Below are 9,753 nucleotides of genomic sequence, written 5' to 3' on the forward strand. Positions count from 1 at the left end.
CCCTCCTGCTGCTCGTCCATGTCTGTCCCATGCCGCATGCCCCTTGTCCCACATCTCCACGTCTCCCATTCCCAGGCCCTGTCCAAGTCCATGCCCGGCCCATTTGACCATCCCCGTCCCCATCCCACATACGAAGTAGACCCGTGCTATGTCGTATCTGTCTACATCTTCTTCGTACGTCCAGCAGGTGAGTGAATACAAATACCCCTACCCACCTCGACTATGTATTACCCACCTATCCACCGAACCCGCCGTTCTCCGGGTCCCCATTGAATCAACCCTTCATAAAACACCACATTCCTCTGCCTGGTCCCCCCCTCCATACTGGGGCCAAGATAAGGCGGGCGTGGTCGTGGTACCATACTTCGTACTATTCCTAAATGTATGGCTCTCCGTACACTTAAATAAGTAGGCCAGTCCATGTCTCCGTGTCGCTAATTCATGAGACCTTAACCTCTTTCGCTGTCTTGCGTCCCGAGACCGACAAACAAGCCGTCCGTGACGAAATAGACCTAATCGTAGCATTATTTGCTTTGCCTAGCCTGGCCTTTGCCTTTTATTATCTTCGTACCGCCCAGTTTCCTCCTGCCCACCACTTCCTCCTCATTTTCCCGTTCCTCAAAACCCATTTCGTCCCCCTTCGCTCCGTTGTTTCGCCAGGCCCCAGCTAAAGCCAACTCTACCCAAACCTTGGCTTCCTTCTTACCTGATGCCCGCTCTTGGCTTCTAAGAAGCCTCTTACTCTGCAAGCGTCGCCCTACTTACCTTTCTGGAGAACCTTATTAGCCTTGAGGAAGCAAGTCGTCCTCGGCTCTAAATGCGTGCATAACTCTCGATTTTTCCAATAGCCTTTTCGTCTGGCATGTGCAGTGCCCGATCCTCTAAGCCGAACCAACGTTGATCCGTCCTCACCCCACCGTCCGTCCCCACGATCGAGCGTTGTTGGCCCGGGAAACCGATTTAGGCCTGCACCCTGTATGCTCAGCATTCGTCATTATTCGCGAATATTACGGCGCCGGGGATTAAAGTAGAATTTGCGGAATTCCCCTAGTTTTTAGAGGAAAAAGCTTTCGGAAATCGCTCTTTCGGTGATCTACAGAATCATAAACACTATCTTCCGGTGGGTCGAACTTACACGTACTACGCTCTAGGGAGAGTGCATCGACACTATCGATCTCTGCTCCGACGCTCCCTTCCTCCCCACCCCCGCCGTTCGTCGTCGACCGGTTCACCTCTCCTCCCACCCGCTCGTCCCGAAGCGAAATAAAACGAAGAAAATCCGAAGCGAGCCTGTACCGTATCTATTTCCAACGGAGGAAAGATAGAAAAAAGAAGACAAAATCCTACCAATTCCCACCGACCGAAATTCTCGCGCTCGATCGAGGAATTGCCTACTTAAGGTATCAAAAACGGGATATTGTAGTGGAAGGGCTGTTTTGGCAGGAATAACATACCAACGAGATTCCGGTTCGGGGCAGAAACAGCGAGAAGCTAGCATACGAGGATCGTTGTGCATGTAAGAGCTTGGGAGAAATATGATATGTGGATTGAAGCTGGCAAGGGAATCCTAACCGAGAAGGGCAGAGAACCTTTTCCCTCCCTGCCATTCACAACTAGTCTACGTCGTACAAGAGAGGGAGCGTTGCCCGCACTTTTAGGAGTAGCTGAACAAGTGGGGAGGAGTATCGTCGTTATCGAAAGCCACCATCGCCCCTGCCTCGGACAGAGTCGAGGTTGATATTCCCTGGAAAAACGGGACTCGGGCCTTTCGAATCGTTGTCCAACGGAGGGTCTGGTTCGAGGAGTCCTTCAAGAACGTACCTGACGTTTCGAACCCTTCATGACGCTCTCGAAATCGACCTAGGCAGCCACCTACTCGTAGTGGCCTTATATAAGAGTCCGCTCGCAGGCCACCGCACACTTCATGCTCATTCGGGTAGATAACTTCTTTACCTGACTGGGTTTCCTCGAAAACAACCGATTCGACTCTCTGAAAACCTTTTGCAACTTTCCACACCTGTCTTGGGACAGCACGTCATGGCTGAGATGGAGTACCTCAACCGAAGCTCGGGTGGCGCTGGCCAACACCCGGGACAACCGTCGGTGTGTCCGTATATGAATTACCAGAGCCAACACCGCTCCGTCTCTCACGCCGAGTCCATTCACAATCCCCCGCTTCCGTGGGTTTCTCACAACCACCCTCCTTACCACTGGTCCGGCCCGCCACCTTCTGGGATGGATTTGCCTCGTGGCCCTCAGGGTCCCCATGGCCTTCCTCACTTACGCGTGCCGCCAATTTCCAATCTCGAACCCTACCCGTTCCTTCCTGGTTCGCTTCCTCCACCACCGCAACTACCGCTTATGAATTTCCAGCCGCCGACGAACCAGGATACGCCGTTCGGGACAAACAGTGGGCTGCCACCTGCTCCAGGACAAAGCTCGGTGGGGTTGAGGTCCTTCCCTTCAGTGCATAACTCTAGGCCCGGCGGACCTTCCCCTCCTTCTCATCTTGTTCCCCCTCAAGGTCCTCCTTCCGTCCATTCATCACCCAGTCAATATCAGCACCAGCAGCAACAACAACACCAACAACAGCAGCAAAATCAACCACAGCCACCTCCGATCGCCCATTCTTCATCCTCTCATCAACATCACCACCTCCAAGGCAATCGACCAGGGCCAGCTCCATCTCATCAACCTGCGAACCGCAACCTTTCGTCCTCGACCACCTCGCCTCCCCTCGTGTCGCAACTACAGCAGCAGCAACAACAGCAACAGCAACAGCAGCCGCGTCCCGCTCCCGCGCCACCATCGGGGCATCATAATCATATGGCGAGTCTAGGCTCAACGACGGGTACGCCTCAAGCAGGCCCATCACATGCTCGCCCTAATCACGTCAACCCACATGGCCAGAATCAACAAAACGTGGCAACTCAGGCCGGTGTAGATCAGGGACAACATTCCCATCAACAGCCCCATCCGCAAAATTCTCACCCTCACCATCACCGACATACCAATCTGAGTGTTGTTTTCATGCAGCCCGGCTCCCAGCACGTCCCTGTTTCTCAGCCTCCCCACCTTCCCCATCTCAATCAACTATCACGCCCGTTTGGACAAGACTACTACCCAGGTCTGTACGGGGAAAACATGCCTCGTAAGTATTGGTCTTCTCTCTAATCTTCGGGAGTGAGTCAACCCGAGCTAATTCTGTGGTAAGCTACAGCCGTGCACCCAAGCCAATATGAATTCACGAGACTTTCGCCCGTTCCAGGCGGCCCTCCGCCGCCCTCGGAACTTCGACGTCGAGGAATGAGCACCCGATCTGCCCGCCGAAATGTAACCCGTGCACAACCGCTCCCTTCTGAACGCGATCGAGACAGCGACGATGACCCCACATCACTCCCCCACACCGATGCTTTGTTCGAAAGCCTAATCCCCGCAGGTATCATAAGGCATGGAACCGGCGACGACAGACAGTTACGTGCTGCCCAGTTCTTCCGTGGCTCTGTCAATACGAAGATGGTGGCATCCGCGTCCGCAATTTCGTCCCTTGAAAGCGTCGACATTAATACGCTAGCCGAGGGGGAGAGGAGTACGTTTTCCCTCCCAACCTTTTGCTATGTACGGCAACCTCATGTGAACTTCTACTGATATCTTCTTGATAGGTTGTATCATCTGCTACAATGATTTCGGCACGGAAACACCTGAGGGTGTCAAGGAGGCACCTCTTCGACTGCCTATTTGCAAACACGTCTTTGGTGATCACTGTATCAAGAAGTGGTTCGACGAGTCGGACAGCTGCCCTTACTGCCGTACTAAAGTTCCCTCAGAACCTCGATTCAGCGCAAATAGTAGAGCCTTGTTGGAGCTTATTCGAACTCGAGGAGGTCCTGTACCACCGCTTGGGTAAGTTGGAGATGGTCGAATCCTAAGCTTTGCAGATTATTTTTCTGAGGGACACCGTCCTAGCTGACATGAGATCCTTTTTTGCTTTAGGTCCTCAGGAGCTATTCCCCAAGAAGTTTTATTACGAGTTCTTTCGCGGGATGCAGCAAGGGATTCCGATGAACACGAGCCGAGCACCCCCTCCCGCCGATCGCCACCAACGGATAGCGCTGAGCCTCGCCGCCGGATCAGGGCACGATATAGTGGAAATATGGCTTCTCGACCGGAAGTATCGTCTACCAGCAACGCACGCCCCAGTTCTTTCAGTGGTATCTCATCTTCGGGGTCCACACAATCTTCTCCCCCACGAGACCGCCATGTCTTTGGAGACCATCATTTATCCTGGGGTCATGACAGGGAACGAGAGATGCCCACACTTCGGAATCTTCGGGCGAGCGTGAACATCAATCCACCCCGGCCCCGAGTCGCCCCCGTAGCGGCATTCTATCCCACACCCTTTAGCTGGGACGAGCAGTCTGGCATCCCGCCGCCAGGGCACACAGCTCATGGGCAGAATGGACCTCAGAATGGACCTCCACATGTGGGACCGACTCCCAGGGAACACTCGCTTTTGCCCGAGCATGTGCCGTCTCTCCCCAGCTTACAACCAGACTTTGGGTCTCAGAGAGAGACCCAGCGCTCGGTGCCTACGATGAACAACAACTCTCATCCGATTTTGGGCGGGATGAACGGCAATGGGTCAGCTACTCCTCCCGGAGGCGTGGATATACCTATGCCAGACCGGGGTCCTGCTCCGTAGAGGCACATCTCTACCTCCACCCCTCGGCTAGAAATGCTCTTTGGCTGCTGAGTGGGATCAACCCCCCAAACGATCTAAATAACCAGATCAAACACAACACGCACAGGCAGTGAAGCCTGGAGCGAAATTTGAACGATGTCACATGGACGAACCAGATCATGACTTAACGAAGGGAACGGCGTAAAAGGGCAGCAGTCGGAAAGGAGACAAGGTTGATAAATATTATTATGTTTTTGCTTCTTCTTTTTTTTTCCTGTAATGGCACGTTCAGGCATGGGTTTGGTCGTCTGACTCCCTTTTCGTTGAGAAGTTACTCCTTGACGCATTCTCGTTTTCCCGTTTAACCCCCCAACGTCCACTTCTACTTCCCCCACTCACTTCTTTTTCCGTCTTCGTCCATCGATGATCCTAGCCCAGTTTGATGATAATTCCTTACGAGCTCCGGTTCCTCTTCACCAAAGGGAAGCATATTTTTCCTCTTAGAAGCCGGGGTACGTGGCGGACAAGTTACAGATGGAGGTTTTCAGTCGCAAACCAGATTATAGACATTTTCGTTGGTTCGTTTACATTAGCATGGTCGAGGTAGTTCCATCCATTAATGATATTCGTGTTCCTCCACTACCGACGGTCGTCTTTTCGTAGAATACCTACTTACATCCGGCAAGGGTCTACTCACCAAGGCCCAGCAAAATGGAAATATATATAAAAGATATGAAACTAAAACCATTCCAATTATGGGATAGGAGCAGTCGGTAGTATCAACTATTCCTTCGTTTTGTGTGCCTTGCCGAGGAAGCGAGAAAGCTGGAAATATAAGGCTGACTGGGCGTACAATCGTCTCTTCCCATTAAGAACTACTGGGTTATTCGGGGAATCGTAGGCCGAGACAGGAAAGCAAGGCACATCAATAGCACGGCTAACAACAGAAACAGGGCGAGATAAAAGATGCGGGTCTACTCAAGTCTACTTCGTACTTCGCATCGAATTGTCCCAACTCCGGCTCCATAACAAGACTGGAAGATCCACCCGTCGGAGATAATTCTGGGAAGTCGGGGCAACTTCAAGCCTCACGAGGCTCGTCTGGGGTCGCCTCGTTTGTCTCTTTGGGGTTAGGCGTGGAGTGAGCGGGCCAATTATTCTCAGTGAAGCCTCCACGTCAATATCTCAGTGACGTCGTGTTCGATGGAAGCCTAGACTTTTGGCAGACTTAGTATTGATCGAGGTAGACAGGTAGTCTAGTCTGTATCATTTAAGTTTAGGACTGGATTTATAAGGCCTGATGAGGAGTCCCGTTTCAAAGATTGTGGGACATCCATTAGGCGCCCATCAACGTGGGTGGACACAGATTCTCAAGTCCGTCTCCGTCGGGGAACTACAACTCCCATCTCCCAAACCAAATTATCAATCGGGCTCGCCCAATGAGACGCGTGGCAATTCGCATCTCTCGTTTGCATTCGGACTTCGGGTCAACCCTGTCAGATTATAGCTTGGCTCTTGGCAAAGGATGCCCACGATCCGACAGTGAGACGTGAGGTGAGAGCAGCTTGTCAGAACAGAGCGATCTTTGAGGTCAATATACGAAGGTAATAATAATACTGAAGAACACCCCCAAAGAGTCTGGGATGCAGCCCAAATCTCCTGGGGCTTCTTTTATTTTCACTGGTCTTTTGTTAATACTTGGGGTTGCGTCGGTCGCGCTCAGCTGGTCCCCCCATTCGGTTCCCTTAATAAAGTTTCGGTTCCCTGGACTCTGGCTACCTTTTCTTGTTGTCCTCAGATCGAGGAGAGCGGGATATTTTCGACGTATTTAAGCCCTGTTAAATCCGACCAAGCCAGCAAGGCATATATGTATATTGCTTTTGACGGCGCTTACCCCCGACTCGAAAAGAAAACATCCCTGCCCACCAGCTGGGTTGACAATTGATTCCTTTCAGCTTCCTATTTACAAAATCTGACGGAGAGTCATATTGTTTCGCGACCATGGCGCCTCCGTTCAAAACATTCACCCTCATCTCTGGCGCGTTCGCCTTTGTCCTGACATCGCTGAGACCACAATGGTCAACGGCATATCTCCTAGGCACGTTTACGAAGTTGTGGGTTGTTGAGATAGGGGCTTGGGCGATATACACTGTATTTTTGTATCCGTTTTATTTCTCTCCCCTACTACACATCCCGGAGCCTGAGGGCAGCCATTGGATACTGGGTCAGTTCCGGCGCATCTCCGACGACCCATCCGGAGCGCCCATGTTGGATTGGTAGGTGTTGGCTACTCTGGATTTGGGGAAGGCACCCGGCCCCGCGCCGCTTGCAGTTGCGATTGGAGAAACGCTAACGGTGGATCTAGGGCAACGAATATTCCCAACGACGGCCTCATCCGGTACAAGGTTCCACTTAACCAGGAACGTCTGCTCCTCACCAATTCCAAGGCACTTTCCGAAGTCCTGGTTACGCGCAACTATGATTTCGAGAAGCCAGGCTTGATCCGATGGTCACTTGGTAGGATCCTTGGAAATGGCATCTTGATGGCCGAGGGCGACGAGCACAAGAGGCAGCGGAAGAACCTGATGCCAGCGTTTTCATTCAGGCACATCAAGGACCTCTACTCCGTCTTTTGGAACAAGGCCCAGGAGTCGGCGCAGGCAATGATGGACCAAATCCGTGTCGACGCGGCCAAAGCTGGGGCCGACGAGAAGGCAGGATTTACGAATCCGACGGCCGTCTTGGAAATCGGCGACTGGGCCTCACGCGCGACTCTGGATATCATTGGCCTAGCAGGACTTGGTCGTGATTTCCACGCTATCCAGGACCCTAACAACCACCTGAGTAAAATGTATCAAGATGTCTTTAAGCCCTCGAAACAAGCGCGGCTTATGAATCTACTCAATCTCGTCTTGCCTGGATGGGTTGTTACAAATCTCCCTATAAAGAGGAACGGAGATGTCCGACAGGCATCGGCCTTCATTCGCCAAGTCTGTCGAGATCTCGTGCGAGAGAAGAAGGAAAAATTTGCCCGCAAGGAGCTTACGGATATCGACATTCTCTCCGTGGCCATCGAGAGCGGCGGCTTCAGCGAGGATGATCTGGTTAATCAGTTGATGACGTTCCTCGCAGCGGGACACGAGACGACGGCTTCGGCCATGCAATGGGCAATCTACATGATGTGCTTGCATCCTGATGTGCAGACGCGGCTTCGGAAGGAGGTCAGGGAGAATCTCCCTTCGATCGAATCGCACCAAGACATCACGGCGCTGGATATCGATCACCTCCCATACCTCAACGCCGTGTGCAACGAGGTGCTGCGGTATTACTCGCCCGTGCCGTTGACGCTCCGCCAGGCGGCCGTCGACACGACTATTCTAGACCAGAAAGTGCCCAAGGGGACGATGATCGTTTTGTGCCCCTTCGCGATAAATAGACACATGTCCCTATGGGGAGAGGACGCGGGCCGATTCAACCCGGATCGGTGGCTCTCGAAGAAGGGTGAGGACGCCTCCGCCGCGACGGTTGGCAGCGGCGGGGCGTCGAGCAACTACGCGTTCCTGACATTTTTGCACGGGCCGAGGAGCTGTATCGGGCAGGCGTTCGCCAAAGCAGAGTTTGCGTGCTTGTTGGCGTCCTGGGTGGGGCGGTTCGAGTTCGAGTTGAAGAATAAGGAGGAGTACGATGAGAAGAATATGATCATAAAGGGCGGTGTAACGGCGAGGCCGGCGAATGGGCTTTGGGTTCACGCGAAGGTGTTGGATGGGTGGTGATGAGGATAGGGGCACGATCGTGGATTGAGAGGGGAGGGGGGTCGTCGGTTGAGGAGGTTGGAAACTACTGGGATATTTGCTATGAGAGTGTACAGGGCAGGTGAGCAAGGGAAGGCTGGGTGATATTGAACATGGGGCATGAGGAGTCTAGGCGAGGATTCGTGCAGATTTTTGTCCTCCCTTCTCTTCACATTGTATAATTTAGGCGACGGGCATCAGGAAGGCATCAGTGTGTGGTCAAGGATAAGGCCTGATGGGCAGATTGTGCTTTGATTTTGCCTCACGATAAGTAATGAAGATTCGAAATACAGACCGTTTTTTATGTATGGATGCCCTGCTACATATAATCTAATGTTCGAATGCACGCAAGGATGAATTTAGAAGTTGAGAAGATGCTCTAACAGACCTAGTGGACCCACAAGCTATGTATGTGTTGTTCGTCTCATCTCGCAGCTTGAAGATGCGTAGTTGGCACATGGAAGCATGAATATAGCTTTTGACGTTATGAATAAAACTTGGGCAACTGCGCATGTGAGGGATGAGCCGCCGGATAATACTGCGATCCGCAGGGTCTGCCTTTGGTTCATGGGTTCGTGGGTCTCCGATTGGAAGGTGGGACGGCTTCTCTTTATTTCCGACTGGTTGTTCAGAAGTGGAGTAGCTGGAGAAGGGGTTTCTAGATAGATGCATTTATACCTTACCCTGCCGATTCTCTCGTCTCGTCGAGGTTGGGCGTCGAGGCTTGAGTGTGAGTCACGAGTGATTCGATGAGATGGCGGGAGCAGGGCATTCCCTTGACAATGGACTTGATTGCTCGTTGCTCGCCCCGGGGTCAATCTGGAGTCTCCTTTTTAGGTGGAGAAGGAAGGTTGTTGGGGGATAGGATAACAAGAAAGGAAAGGAAAGGAGTTGAGTGAGGCTCAATCTGAGGTCCTTGGTTGAGCAGACGGCCGAGGTATTCGAGGATAGTAGCAATTTGTACCCTATAATATTATTTGTATGTGGGAGTACTTCAGTTAGTACAACATAGCTTCCAAGGCATTATTGGTATTAGGTGATCAAGATTGACGTAATTTATTAATACACGATCAAATGTATCAATTCTTGAGCCGTTCCAGCGATTGGTATCAATTCTAGAGGATTTGGACGTGCCCCAAGCAACCCTTGGGTTCTTGAGCGTTGCTTTGCTCATATTCTTCTCCTTCATGTTCCGTTTTCCCATACGGGCTCCGTCTATTTTGTCTAACAGCATTACTCCGTACTCACGTACTGTGAGTTGCAGCCACATCTTTCAGAGAC

General features: G+C 52.0%; 2 protein-coding genes across 2 annotated transcripts; both read left to right on the forward strand.

The window, feature by feature from the left end:
• Nucleotides 1-2,037: 2,037 nt before the first annotated feature.
• SAPIO_CDS3168 (uncharacterized protein) lies at nt 2,038-4,702 on the forward strand (the record flags this gene model as incomplete). Its single annotated transcript, XM_016786020.1, has 4 exons — nt 2,038-3,151; nt 3,215-3,589; nt 3,663-3,903; nt 3,994-4,702. The coding sequence occupies 4 exons, from the start codon at nt 2,038-2,040 to the stop codon at nt 4,700-4,702; spliced, it is 2,439 nt and encodes an 812-aa protein (XP_016644026.1).
• A 2,054-nt stretch (nt 4,703-6,756) lies between these two features.
• On the forward strand, nt 6,757-8,454 carry SAPIO_CDS3169 (Cytochrome P450; the record flags this gene model as incomplete). The annotated part of the gene is made up of 3 exons (XM_016786021.1): nt 6,757-6,795; nt 6,911-6,957; nt 7,047-8,454. 3 exons carry the CDS (start codon nt 6,757-6,759, stop codon nt 8,452-8,454), a joined length of 1,494 nt encoding a protein of 497 aa, XP_016644027.1.
• Between the last annotated feature and the right edge of the window lie 1,299 nt (nt 8,455-9,753).

Source organism: Scedosporium apiospermum (assembly GCF_000732125.1).
Source record: "Scedosporium apiospermum strain IHEM 14462 chromosome Unknown SEQ_SAPIO_0088, whole genome shotgun sequence".
NCBI lineage: Eukaryota > Fungi > Ascomycota > Sordariomycetes > Microascales > Microascaceae > Scedosporium > Scedosporium apiospermum.